This window comes from Amblyomma maculatum, chromosome 1 (assembly GCF_055883805.1).
Source record: "Amblyomma maculatum isolate TAMU_Amacu chromosome 1, ASM5588380v1, whole genome shotgun sequence".
Taxonomy (NCBI): domain Eukaryota; kingdom Metazoa; phylum Arthropoda; class Arachnida; order Ixodida; family Ixodidae; genus Amblyomma; species Amblyomma maculatum.
The window spans coordinates 159141861-159157099 of NC_139344.1; the positions used below are offsets into that span (position 1 = coordinate 159141861).

Here is a 15239-nt window from a genome sequence, read left to right on the forward strand (position 1 = left end):
AATACATTGCAATGGCAATACATAATTTATATATTTTTTAACTCTTATGTAGAACAGCAAAAACATGGACAAGGCATACAGCTTGTAATATGACCATTTCGCAAGGTTCTTGCACCACAATAGTAGCTCTTCCGTAACCTGCCACAAAAGCATACCACTCAAAGAGTGCAAGCCATGTGTTTGCAGAATGTACCAGTGTTTATCTTGAGCTGCAATAAAGCTACATACATATCAACATACATAATGAAGGCTGGCAAAGTCACTTTGGTTGAGGGCTCAGTCAGTCATATCTTCACAGAGCCATATCTTGATAATTGAATATAAATGAGAATGAAATATAAGAAACTTGCTTGTTCATGTGCTTATCTCCATCTTCCCATCCAAGTGTCTTGTAAATAGGGTCTACCAGCTTGCGTATATATGTCTAGAAAGGAAAAAGGACATAAAGCATGTGAACCACCTAATAAGAAATGAATTTTGATGCTGCCATTTACACTTTGCAGCTCTGAATTTATTGACTAGATAACTACACTTACCTGCATCGGTCGCCGAACTTCAGTGTTCTCAAGGAGGTGAGTCAGTGCAAGCAGGGACCCATGAGCTGTAGACCATGGTATAAGGTGCATTTCATGGATTAAGTATTGAGTCATGTTAAACAGAACGTCATATGACAAGCGGTTGGACCAAGCAAGTTGGAAGGCATCATACAACAAGTTGGACCGGTCGGCAGGTGTGAGTTCCTAAGAGAAGAAAAGAAAAACATCTTTTTTTTTCACATTCAGAGAAATCCACCATTAATAATGTATCCAGTTTTGCTTAACATAGCACTCTTTCAAGACTGCTCAAATAATCTGGTCAAAGTTCTGTCAGATGTTTGTAGGATCTGCACATAACTCCTACTGCTAAAATTCCCACTACTAAACTCCTACTAACCATATCATTACAGGAAAGATGATGCATACTGTTACTATTTCTAGATGCTTTCGATACCTTGGAGATTTATACTGTAGCTCATTTCTATAAGTTGTTTAAGGGGAGATGGACGCTGGAGTCATACATGTTTATATATGTCCGTTATTATCTTCACCGTTTTTCAATGAATTGAGATGAAATTTTAAAGGCTGTTGGCATTTAAAGCCTAGCAAAAGCCTGCAAAATATAATGCAAATATATTGTAAACTTCTTAAAATATTATTATAAAAATTTTTGTTTTTTTTTTTTTTTTTTCCTCTACTGAAGGAATATTTTTAGAAAAATTTATACAGAGCCACCCTGAAACTTTTTCTGGGTGCTCTACATATGCCGGGCTTTCTTCTGAACCAAAACAATAATAGTGTCTGTAACCATTACTTTTTGAAAAATATGTACATAACGGAAAATTTTAATCATTTTCCGCAGAGAAAATGTGTCAAGAAAAAAAAATACAATTGCAATACCATTTGATTCAGAATGTTCTTCTAGCATTCAGAAACAACTAAAAAAAATGGTTGTAGTAACTTGAACGGATGCAGAGAAAATGTTCTTTTTGCCAGCTCGACTACTGTGCCCAAGGATGCGGGATCGAATCCTGGCCGCGGAGGCCGATTTTCGATGGAGGCGAAAAGCAAGGCGTCCATGTGCTGTGCAATGTCAGTGCACGTTAAAGAACCCCAGGTGGTCGAAATTTCCGGAGCCCTCTACAACGGCGTCTCTCATAGCGTGAGTCGCTTTGAGACATTAAATCCAGGAAACCAAACCAAACCTAGTGCCAGCAGAAAAGGTGTTTTGAGAAACCACGACTGGAAGATTTACCTTCAGTAAAGCTGTCCGAAAATGCCCCTGATACGTAGTCTTCACCATTCTTCGCTTCGGATTGTCTGGTAAGCCCTTTTATTTCACCTGCCTTCACCTTCCTACTTTTCGTGCTCTCAGCAAAGGCTTGAAGCCTGACTTTTTTCATTCTAAATCGATTGAAACGTTGGGGCTTGTTTTGTGTACTCAATTCCTCATAATTTAAGCTTCTTGCGTGTAATAGAAGATAATCGAGGAATTGCTGTTTACACAGTACAGCTATTTCACAACACTTGTGACACGCTAAAAGGTAAAACGACCGAACGCCGAGACGCCGAGACCACCATGTTTCGCGCCAAAAGCGCGTTCAATGATGTTAACGCAGCGCCGTTGCGGCGTTACAGAAAACACTGACGAACTTCCATGCTATTTCTGAAATATTATTGAAGTTAACGCCATTATGTATCGTTAAATCAAGAATAAACGGAAACACCATTGCCAGTCGCACAAAACATGCAGTGAGTAGGCGGAGCCACGGGGTTGGGGGGCATGTTTGGCGCCATTTTTAAATGGTGCGTATCTAAACATATTGATCTGGGTCCCTGCCCATTCGGACCATCCTGGGAACGAGGCAGCGTACCAATTTGCCCGAGGATTCGTAGTTAACCGGGAGGTGCGCTGCCCTGAGCTCAGGTCGGCCAGGGAGCGGATGACAACCTACAAATAAATTACTACCCACTTCAAGAAAGAAAGACAAATCTTCCCAGAACCACGTCGATCTCTAAGTAAAACACAAGTCACCTGGCGGCAGCTTCAAACAGACACTTTCTTTAATCCGTACATGTACTCCATATGGTTCCCAGAGCAGTTCAGCCCTGTCTCTTCTCTCTGTGGACATCAAAAGGCAGACACACCACACATCCTATACTCATGTAATCAAGACAAGCCATCACAGAGTCTGCAGCTCTCTACCCAATCTCAGTGGGAGGCCGCGCTGCTCAGCTCCGACCCGGAGGTTCAACTCCGAGTCACGGAGCGAGCCGAAGAGGTCGCCGAACGACATCGTCGGTCGGCCACCTGGCGTCCGGCCTAGAAGAGGAGCCCACCGCGGGGACGGGAACGTCAACCCACCCCGCGCCTACGACCTCTTCTTTAAATAAAGTTTACCTCCTCCTCCTCCTAAGAATTCTGGCACATTTCTGCATTAAAATTGAAAATGCCCTTTTTGCTCGATTTTGTTTTCCATACCCCCATATAATGATGCTTAGAAAATGGTGTCTGCATAATCTTTGACCCAGACACTAGACTGTATGACAGATTTGAGGCATTAACCAATTAAAAACTGATTTTCCCCACATGTTCTAGGCACTGTTTTTTTTTTTTTCTCGAATAGTTGTGTTGAAGGCATCTTCTATATTGCCACGAAACTTTTAAAACTGTATTTGTTTTTTTAACAACCGCCGGCATGCGGCCTTATCCCTGTGATTCTGTAATGCGTATCAATTATCCCGAGTTTGTTCATGCTCGTTGTCGCGATACGACGCGTTATCATTTTCTTTGTCGCGAACGATGCGCCGAGATCTGTCTCGAAGATTCCGATCACTTGCGTACGTTTCTGCAATGTTCCAGGTTGTGCTAGTAGCAGTTTGCGACGTTATCTAGATTGTTCTGAGCAGCCTTTAAATTGAGCGTTGACTAGTGTGACGGGCATTCTTTGTTCGACGATTGACGAGCACGTTTGTTGCTATCGCCGCCGCCGAGTTGCTTAGTTCTTTTGCGGGCGCAAGTCAGCCCAATAAATAGTTAATTTCAGTACCATCAAGCCTGTGTCTTCTTTTGATGTCAACGACCTTGTCACCATACACGTGACAATATATCACTTTGTGCTACCTGGATCTTTTGTTTCTCAAGGACTGCAAAAACCTCTAGATCTGTTATAAAAACAAGGCTGAGGAATATCTGTCTGAAATAACACCTCCATGATCATCATTTGTATTGGATGTCGCGGCCTAGAAAGGCAAACACGCCGTCTTTCGGAATAATGCTGCCGCACCACAAAATTGTCCCTGAAACAAAATGGCGTAGTTGTCACTACACTAAACAGTGAAGCTGAACATTGGTAATCAAGGGGCTTTAGTTAACTCTAGTCGGTGCGAGATTCCCTATTCGGTATACCCACCAATAACTGCCATAAGAACTGTCCACGACCAAAGTTAGTGCCAAATCTCAAGACCATTCTGCATTCATATAGTCACGTGTTGCATTTTTTTCTCTCATTATTGAAGTGTAAAGCTTGCACATTTTCTGTGAGGTTGTAGCTATATACAGAAGCGTCGTCCAGACCGTTTTTTTTTTCCTTCCGGGTATGTCGGACGAAACAGACCACTGTGTTTTGAATCTCTGACTAGTCAGTCGTACTATAAAGGAGGCTATGGTCGTACGCACCCAATGCCGTAGTGCTCGCTGTATACTAGTGCCTTTTTCAATGATTCTGTACCCAGTGATGTCGCCGTAGCTGGGCCGAATGCACGTCCAACGTATGCGTCATGCTGCTTAATCTTGCTACGCGCTCTTCCTCAAACAGAATTCACACGCTACGTTCGAGGAACTGCAAAAAGATGTCCGCCCATTCTGATGTCTCCGAACTCCCACAAATGACACAGTCGACAAAGCACGCGGTTGCGCGCAGCGAGCATCTCTACAGCACTTACAGCACCAGGTTGCATGCAGATAACGGAGGCATGGCAATGCGATGTAGGCTCCACTCCAAAGTCACGGAAAAAGGTATACCAAATTCTAGTCGAATCTATGCGAGTATAACCTGGTATACAGCGGCGATGACCTGGCCGACGTGTCTACCGAGGCGAAGGCGAAGCCGTGTAGACGATTGCAACGCCGGGGAGCAGCGCTGAAAAGCCGGAAGCCTGAACATCCCGCTTTCGGGCAAGCGACATGCAAGGGAAGCGCCTAGCCCACAGCTTGCATTGCGCATACGTGTGGAGCCTAGGCAGCCGTGGTTTTCCGAATGGGTCACGTCAGCCGTCGCCACACGCGAGCAGGGATGCGGTGCGCGAAAAACTTCGACGACAGCTAGCCGCACGGACGCCATTCATGAAGCGGACTTCGGCGCACGACAGAAAAATATTTATTCTTCATGATTTCATGTTTACACAGAAATAGGATAGACGCAACTCAGCAGCTCGTACGCTGCAACCCAATGACGTGCGCTATAACCAGTATGCAACCGAAATACTACATGACGTTTTTCGAGTGTCTAGAGGTACAAACAGCGGTTGGCGCGCTCGAAGCATGCACACCGAAGGCTAATCACCCTATCCGGTCACTGGATGGACGTGGGAACTAAAAAGCAGTGGCTTGGGATACGCCACCGCGCGGCCCGCACCAATTGTGTCAACATCGATTGGCCCTGTTATTACAGACAGTAAACGGAAACACACCGTCGCACTGGTCGTATACCCGTGATATCGAGCCTACGAGAATTTTGTGAAATACTTTGAACCTGGAAAAACACAGTGATCGGATCCATCCGATGTATCAAGAAAAAAAAAAAAAGCGAATGTACCTCGTCTGTCCGACGCACCTTAATCCACAATTTATTATAATCACCCCGTCAAGGTCTATATCGGGATTCTGATACATGCTACGTCGTGCTATTTCGAAACAATAGACCGTTTTATCACGGGCGCTGCCATTTTGTATAGGTGGTGCCATCTAGCGGCTAAGTTGAAAACAACCACCATCGCGTCCGCGGAACAGGAGGCAAGCAGCGCACATCGGCATTGCGGAGCTGTCGCATTCAAATTTTTGCGTTCTGAAAGTACCTGACTAAAAAGGAAAAAAAAAACGGCATCAGACGGCATCTCGTAAATTTCTGCCGCAAATAATATCATCCGCTTGTTGCACGGGTATTCAGTTTTTCCTGTCCCTTCTCTACCATCACATGTTCCGAACTCGCAAGAAAGGCTGCCAAGGCGAAACACTTTCGGTTGGTGCTTGAAATTCAGAGGCCGCTCGTCTTCGCCCGATTGAAAGAGATTCAACTGGAACAGCTTACAGCGATCCGTAGCACGTTGCCGCCGTTAATTACCTCTGTCTTCGGATGTTATTCTCCTGTTAATTCAAACAACAAAGTAAATAAAAGTTCCGAGAGCACTGCAGAATCTGCAGTAGAGATCTAAATGCGAAAGCCTGAGCATTGCTGCTGCACACGGTACACCGCGTGTCCCTTGTCGACCACTACTAGGGTGCCTAGGGTGCCTCGCGCTACATTGAGGCACTCTAACCACAACCAGCGTTCCGTTGAACGCATCAAAGCTCACCGACTTCCTATAATTGGTTTACAGGAAAGGAAAGGCACGGTGTCTGTCACTCGCGGAATCTCGCTGATATATCTCGCGAACAAATCTCGCCGACGCGAGATATTAATTGGTTCACAGGAAGGAAAAAGCGCAGTATCGATCACACTTATTTCAGTGGACACCTGAAGTCTGTGGGGTACAAGCGAGTCCACACGCCGGCGACCGGATTTTCGTGTAATGGGGCTAGTAAAGCTTTTTTGCTAGCCGCGGTACTTGTTAGCACCTGAGCTGCGGTAGGTGGAATTATATCAAACGAACGTAGGAAGAAAGGGAGGGGAAGGAAAGAAGGCGGCGAAAGAAAGAACGGGTAGGGGTTGGGTATGTACAATAGCCTACAAAATATAATAAACTGTAAAGATAGCGCAACCCCCTTCTGCTATTGTCGTATCAGCCTATTATTATTATTATTATTATTATTATTATTATTATTATTATTATTATTATTATTATTATTATTATTATTATTATTATTATTATTATTATTATTATTATTATTATTATTATTGCGCATTCTGCGTATAGTATGCCCTGGCGCCCCCGTTGCTACTACCGCGTCCCCACATACCAGAGAGGATGAGTGTCAATAGAGAGGTTTAGCTTACCGTGATCCGCGATCCGCTACTGGGATCCGCCACCGCGCGTTCCACTGCGCATGCCCAGACCCCCCTTGACGTCGACAGATGGCGCCACATACTGGATGTCTGCACACAGACCTGCCGCGTCGGGGCCAATTAGCTTGACCGCCCCGCCCACGCGCGGTAGAGAGCCACGGTGGCGGATCGCGGATCACGGTAAGCTAAATCTCTCTAATATATAAGCTTTGCCACAGTTCCGCGATTTTTTTTTCAGCGCCAAGCAACCATGCATCACAGTAAAGCCAACTCGACGGGCACTCCGGCTGCATTTGGTCCCTCGTGGGGACGGCGTGCCACGCTGTGTGCGAGCTGTAGCAACGGTGACTTATTTCAATTAGGACAGTCAAAGTAATCACCTCTACACTGCCTTTCCAACCTCAATGCTCGACTCCTGTAAAGTCGACGCATGGCTTCGCTGCACAGTTTGGTTGCTCATGCGGCACCTTCGCACAACTCTGGCAAAGCTTGCAGGGTATTTCTGGTAAGTTTAAGCAATTTTAATGAATAGTACGTTTAAAACAAGAAAAAGGTGTTTGCAGGAATAAACTCTCATGGGCGGTTAGTAATTGATGCCGTGAACGAGGCGATGTCAAATCAGTTACTAATTTTCTAGAAGGTCCTGCAGTGTGAGGAAATCCGACGCTTTTTCCCGTACGCAACCGAAACTGAGCGCACGAGGAGCGCGGGAAGTATGGCGCATAACGTCCGCTCGTGACGTGTAATGAAACGCGTGCGCTAATTTTCCTGGCTAGGTGCAACGTCCGCTCGTGACGTGTCGTAATGAAACGTGTGCGCTAATTTCCTTGGCTAGGGAGCTTCGGCACTTAGCTTAGACCGCGGCCGTAGTTATCGTTTGCTTCGTCGCTCGCTTCGTCGCTTTTGGCAACACTGATAAGCTCTGGCCTGGAGCTCTGCCTGTCTGGTCACCTTCAGAAGGATTTTTTTTTATCTTCATCAACACATTTGTGATAGCGTGTAGATTGCTGCTTAATGTTAAACAGGGCCGGTATATTTACATGCATTGCATTATTACTGTCAAGCTATAATAAACGAGAATGATTTCGTAGTTGAAAATATTCCAACTAAAAAGTTGGATGGAGGCGGCAAAACTTTATTCTCCAACATATTGTAGCGCCCGAAGAAGGAGCGCGAAGAAGAAGAGCGACAACGCACTGACGCTCATGGTTACAACCTCCGGAGACGTGACGTTGATTTTCGACCTGGTGATAAGGTCTGGGTTTGAACACCGGTTCGCCGTCGAGGCCTTTCGGAATAACTTATGAAGCGCTGCTTTTGACCCTACACGGTTATTCGTCGCATCGGTGACCTCAACTACGAGGTGCTTCCCAGCGGAAGCCGACCATCGCCACGCCTTTCCTCACGTCCTGAAGTTGTTCATGTTGTCCGGCTAAAGCCGTATTACGCGTGACCCTGGAGGAACCCTTCGACGTTTTCTCCGCTGCATTTTTATCGCAAAACAACACGTGCAGACACTACCCGTGTTTTTTTGGGTTCTTTCTTTTTTTTATTTTTTTTTTTTTTTCGCTTAGCATCGAGACGATGCTTCTTTCGGAAGGGATGCAGTGCAGCGCCCGAAGAAGAAGCGCGATCGCTTCGACAAAGACGACGCTGCTGCCGTGACTCGCACGCGTGCTGCTTCCGCTGCTGTTGTGCTGTACTATGCTGTTGCCCTGTTGACCCAAGGTTTTTGCTGCCGTCGTGTCCCTGTGTGTCAGGACGTGACAATATACAGGATAGGCGTCAACCTATCCGCCTACACGTCAGCCTGGATCCCTTGGACCCGGTCGGCGTGTTCGGCCAGTAGTATTACACCTAGATGAGTTGGAAATGTAGCACTACGTTGCTTCGTACTGGCTAGCTCGATGCGGTTGCCGTGTATTGTATATTTTAATAACTGAAGTTGGTTGCAGTCCCACTTGGACACTACACGACATAACTACTACTTGGATTGCCAAGAAATAATTTTTACATGAAGTGTTCCAACTTCTTGCCGTTCACTGCGATGAAAAGGAGAATGCGATATTTAATGGAGTTCACAGCAGAACCGAGCATCTCTCGCGGAGTATTTTCAACTGATATCTTGACACGCTGATTCAGGTCTTCCGAGGTTCGCTGGCTCCATCATGCAGAAACCACACACACACACACACACACACACACACACACACACACACACACACACACACACACACACACACACACACACACACACACACACACACACACACACACACACGCACACACGCACACACGCACGCACGCACACACACACACACACACACACACACACACACACACACACACACACACACACACACACACACACACACACACACACACACACACACACACACACACACACACACACACACACACACACACACACACACACACATATATATATATATATATATATGAAGGAAAGAAGCCAACAGTCGGCGAGGCCAAGGAAAGCATTGGGGATTATGTTTTATGTCCTTTTTTTAATTTTTTTTACTTGGATAATCACAGAAATGAGTAATGTAATCTGCTTAGGGGAAAGATAATTAAAAAACAAGAAAAATAAAAAAAGATATAAAACATAATCCCCAATGCTTTCCTTCGCCTCGCCGACTGTTGGCTTCTTTCCTTCCTGTAATATAACGAGCACCCTCTTTTCCCCTTTATTTATCTGCTTATATATATATATATATATATATATGAAAGAAGCCAACAGTAGGCGAGGCCAAGGAAAGCATTGGGGATTGTACTTTTTTTTTTCTTTTTTTACTTCTATAATCACATAAATTAGTAATGTAATCTGTTTAGGAGAAAGATAATTAAACATAAAGTAGGAGGGAAAACAACGTGACGATGGTGGGAACCGAAACCACGTCCTCCGAATATCGCGTCCGGTGCTCTTCCAACTGAACTACATCGGCCGCTGTCCCACCTGCTACTTTCTTGGTTATTAATATATATATATATATATATATATATATATATATATATATATATATATATATATATATGGACCACTGGTAACTCGGAGAGAAATTCAGAGACAACGCCTTATGAATACGCAGTTTGTGTACTTTTTCCGTAAGGCGGCCTCCGTCTATGAAGTAAGGACTGACAATACGGCCTTCGTAAATGCCACACCAAACATTTTCTGACCATCTTACTTGGTACTTGTGCTGACATAGTCAATGTGTGTTCTTGTCGCATTTAATAACAATTGTGCAAATTAACATTCGAGTCCCTGCAGAATTGGACCTCGTCTGTCCAAAGCACTTTGTGCAGAAATTTTGGGTCTTCATCATATTTAATTCGGCCCCATTTGCAAAAAAATACAGCGGTTTCCGAAAGACATTCGGTGACAGTTCTGGTGAGGACACACATGATATGGGTGGCAGCTGTGCCATGGAAGTGACCTCCAAACTGAAGTCCGACTGGCTCCGTATACGAGTTGCAATTTCCTGGGCAATTGCTTCAAGACTGATAGAAACGTACGCGAGGACTTCAATGTCGAAATCACCAGTTCCGCTCCCTGATCTTTTCCTTTTCTGAACATAGACTGATCCAGTAGTCTTACATCTCAGTTCAGTTCAGTTCAGTCGTTCAGTCGTGTCCGACTCTTCGTGACCCTATGGACCATGTCACTCCACGCTTTCCGGTCTCTCACTATCTTCCTAACATCACATAACTTCATCTGCAGCGCCTCGAGGATGCCATCTAACCATCGCGTTCGCTGCCTAACCCTTCTTCGGCGACCCTCAACCTTTCCCATCAAATCTTTCTCCACGACTCCTCTCTTCTCATCAGATGACCAAAGTAGCTGAGCTTTAACTTTAGAATTTGACCCTCCAATGAGCAGTCAGGGTTTTATATGGTCGACAATATCGACTGATTTGATCTTCTGGCAGTCCAAGGAACTCTCAAGAGTCTTCGCTAGCACCACAATTCAAACGCGTCAATTCTTCGGCGGTCAGCCTTTTTCACAGTCCAACTCTCGCATCCATACATCACAACTGGAAAGACCATAGCACGAGTTATACGGATCTTGGTTGGCAGACTAATGTCTCTGCTCTTTACTAGGCGGTCAAGGCTAACCATTTCTCTCTTTCCCAGAAGCAGGCGTCTCCTAATTTCATGACTGCAGTCTCCTTCCGAGGTAATCTTGGAGCCCAAGAAGAGAAAATCTGTCACAGCTTCCACTTCTTCTCCTTGATGCTCCAGGACTTGATAGGGCAAGACGCCATGATCTTTGTCTTTTTAATGTTCAGTTTAAGCCCAAACTTCTCACTCTCTTCTTGTACGCGCATCAGAAGTTTCTTGAGTTCCACTTCACTTTCTGCCATTAAAGTGGTATCATCCGCATATTCTAAGGTTGTTGATACGTTTTCCAGCAATCTTCACTCCAGCTGAAGACTCGTCCAAATCGGCCTTCCTCATGATGCACTCTGCATATAGGTTAAATAGGCAGGGCGACAGTATGCAGCCTTGCCTCACTCCTTCCTCAATCGGAAACCAATAAGTAAGACCATGCCCAGTTCTGACTGTGGCCTCTTGCCCTTCATACAGGTTCCTGAGGAGACAGATGAGGTGAATTGGAACTCCCATCTCTTGGAGAGCTTGCCACAATCTGCTGTGATCTACGCAGTCAAACGCTTTCGCATAATTAATAAAGCAGAAGTAGATGGGTTTCTGGAACTCTCTTGCTTTTTCCAGCGAAGGTTGGCAATTTGATCTCTAGTTCATCTGACCTTGCGAAACCCAGCTTGCACGTCCGGAAACTCCCGATCCACATACTGCTGCATCCTACCTTGGAGGATTTTCAACATCACCTTGCTAGCATGCGAAATAAGCGCGATCGTGCGGTAGTTGGAACAATCTTTGGCACTGCCTTTCTTTGGAATGGGGATGTAAACTGACCTCCTCCAATCCTGTGGTCACTGCAGGGTTGTCCAAATCTTCTGACATAATGGATGCAGAATGTTAACAGCATCATGGTTGAGGTTTTGAAGCAACTCAGCTGGAATGCCATCAATTCCGCTAGCTTTGTTCTTAGCAAGGCTGGCTAAGGCCCATTCAACTTCACTCTTCAGGATGACCGGCTCGAGATCAGTAATCACAACCGTCTTATATTGGGTTTGCACATTCGGGTACTTCTTGTACAGTTCTTCTGTGTATTCCTGCCACCTCTTCTTTATCTCTGAGGCTTCAGTGAGGTCCTTGCCTCGTTTGTCCTTTATCACGCCCAGCTTAGCACAGAAGCTTCCTTTGATATCTTTGATTGTCATATACAGAGCTCTTGTGTTCCTTAATTGGCTGTTGTCTTCAACTGCTTGGCACTTTATGTTCAAGAAGGCATTCTTGTCTCTCCTTGCTATTTTCTGAAATTCAGCATTGAGAACCTTGTATCTTTCTCTTTACCCCATAGCTTTTTCCATCCTCCTTTCCTCAGCTATTTGCAAAGCCTCTTCAGGTAACCAGTTTGCTTTCTTGCATTTCTTTTGCTTTGGAACTACCTTAGTAGCAACTTCTTGTATTATATGACGAACATCAGTCCACATCTCTTCGGGCTCTCTGTCTTCTAGATCTAATTCTTGAAATCGATTCCTCACTTCCACAGCATATTCTAATGGAATTTGATCCAGATCATACCTGAAAGACCTTCTAGTTTTCTGCGTTTTCCTCAATCGAAGCTTAATTTTGGCAACAAGAAGCTGATGATCGGTGCCACAATCGGCCCCAGACCTTATTTTTACTGCTTGTATAGCGCTTCTCCATCTCTGCCGGCAAAGAATATAATCGATCTGATTCCTGTACAGACCGTCCGGTGAAGTCCATGTGTACATGCGCCTCTTGTGCTGTTGAAAATGAGTATTCGCTATGGTCAGGTTGTTTTCTTGACAAAACTAGTCTTACATCTATTAAATATTAATATCAACGTGGGACAAGTTGACACACGATGAGCCGGAATTTGAGCAGCATACCATCTGGATGCTATCTCCGTGTCCACCTGCGCCCTGAGAAAAGCGATCACAATCCACCTTCTTGGCAGTTGAGTATCGCAGCTCGGCTGGCGCGGCTGTCGCCACAGTTCACACGATGCGGCGTGACGTTTCAATCCTAGGTGGCACTTACACCATTCAAGTGATTTGAAGCACTGTCTCTGCGATGACCTTGCCACACACGCACCTCCAAAGCAAGCACCTCAAATGCTGTACTTTTTGAGAAAGAGGAGCTAACACATGCTAACGCAACGTAGCATACAGCCACTGCCACGCTAGCCTTCATTGCCACGCGGACAACACTTTTCTTCGGACACGGTCCATGGCATGCCGCGATTATAGGGAAACGGAAGGTCACCCAAGTGAATAAATAAGTGCAAGACGGCGCCTCAAATCGAGCCCGTCGGCCAGCCATACCAGAAGTTGCGAATAAAAAGAAAAGAAGAAAAGAAAACGAAACTGCAGCTGCGCCTATCAGGGCTCTCAAAATCGACGTTTCCGTGGCTGACGATGGCTATCCTTTTTCTTACTCCGAGGGACGAAGCAGACGGTAAAGCCGGCCGCGGCCGAGGCTCCCTAGTCAGGGAAACTAACGCGCTGCTCTTGTCGAAATGGGCGCTGCACTCAATTACGAGAGGTCACCAGCAGACGTTGCGCTTGCACCATACTTCGGCGCTCCTCGCGCGCACAGTGTCGGTTGTGTGAAGAAAAAAGCGTCGGGTTTCCTCACACTGCAGCGCTCCAGAAAATGCGTTTTTCTTCGTTTCAAAAACTGATATGGCATCGTTTCGTTCACGTCATAAAACTCGCCATTAAGATTAACCACCCACCTACAAAAATTAATATTTAATTACTGGTTTTCGTTAATTACGTGAAAAATTACAGGCTTTGTGCAGCATCGCATCGCCACCAGGCCGGAGAGTTTGTTCCTGCAAATATTTTATTTTTTTTTTTTCTGTTTTAAACCTACTATTTTTTTTTTTTTTTTGTAAAATCACTTAAAGTACCCTGCGTAGCCCTCCGAGCTCCAGGCGATGTTCTTCCTCGCCGAAACGGTCTATAAGGAGGATAAAAACGGTGTCCCGCAAGCACTTGCATTGCTCTTCAGGACTATCATTTAGAGAGGTAGCTAGAAGAAGGAAAGAGGGGGGCAGGGAGGGGGGATAACAGTTTACACATTGCTGCGAACCGTTGTAATCTTTCTCTGTTGCTGGCAGCAGCTGGCGTACGACCTTATCAGTTTGCGTTTACATATGTATACGCATAGAAAGATCTTGTGCGCTTTGTTTATTTACTCTCAGTATCGCCGAGACGCGGTTTTATCATTTCTTTTAAAGGCGAAAGACTTTATTGGCTCATGCTGTCGTGGACAAAATGTGTCCGCTTTTGCGGCGGCTCTGATTGGCCGAGGCGGGATGACGTCATAGAGGCCTCGACCAATCATAAAGCACCACCACAATATGCGCGAATGTGCGCCTTTATGGCCATATGCCAATCAATGAGCATTTAGTTGTCGCGCAAGTTGTCGCGTCGAAATTCCAGCCATTCGCCTCTGTTTCCACGAAGTTCCAGTTCTGGTCACTTTGTGCGGCTTTATCTAGATGTTTCTTTGTCGACTTTAAATTGAGCGCTGTCGAACGCAGTTTAGTTCTTTTGTGGTCGCAACTCAGCCCAATAAAGAGTTAATTTAGAGCAACGCCAGTCTCTGCGTTTGCTGTTTTCGGCGTTGTCACCACCACGTGACAATATACATATAGTGTATAATGCATGCGTGTTTTAAATGGTACGTGCACGCAATTTATTTTCTTATATTTTTTTAACCCGTTGCGATTTAGCTCGGTTACATTGCATTCAGAGGCGTCTTTTTCAGTGAACTGGAACGGAGATAATGCCCGAGGTAGCCAACTTCAGAGGCGCATAAGAATGAATTCACCGTAAATTATTGAAGTTTGCCGCAAGAAGTAGCACTGAAAGTCTATCTAGCCACAACTTCGCTGTAAAGCGCGCGGTTTTTTCGTCCACTCACGTCTTTACCAACTCGGCCACGCGTAACATCTCAACCTCTCAGTGCCGTTGGTTCCGCAGTTTGGACGTGCAACTTGCCGCCATCAAAAATGCTGGCGCTCTCTCTGGCAGCAGTGCGTACCTCGTGGTGCTTCTGGAGGACCTCTCCGAGCCGCTGCCAGTCAGTCGGGTCGTAATTGACAAGGTAGTATCCGGTCTGGTTCACATTGAATTTAACCCAGCCGTGCTGCCCAGCATCATAAATGTGAAATTCATCTGAAAGAAAAAAATAATAATAAAGTGGAACGTTATTAAGTAAGTGTACTCGCGTGGTAACAATGCGGTAATACCAGCAAGTGAAATGTGTCGCAGGAACTCCCCCTTCCCTTCTCGTAATTGAAAGCTCTGCGGGTGTCTGCACATTTTGAGAAGGC

General features: G+C 45.4%; 1 protein-coding gene across 1 annotated transcript in view; it reads right to left on the minus strand.

The window, feature by feature from the left end:
- The window catches only part of LOC146204737 (uncharacterized), a 158388-nt gene that overhangs the window by 41011 nt on the left and 102138 nt on the right, over nucleotides 1-15239 (minus strand). The window contains exons 12-14 of the mRNA XM_084589451.1: nucleotides 14948-15081; nucleotides 537-740; nucleotides 351-424 (exon numbers count right to left, since the gene is read on the minus strand). Of these exons, the coding sequence (XP_084445577.1) occupies nucleotides 351-424; nucleotides 537-740; nucleotides 14948-15081 (412 nt within the window). The remainder of the gene's footprint in view (nucleotides 1-350; nucleotides 425-536; nucleotides 741-14947; nucleotides 15082-15239) is intronic.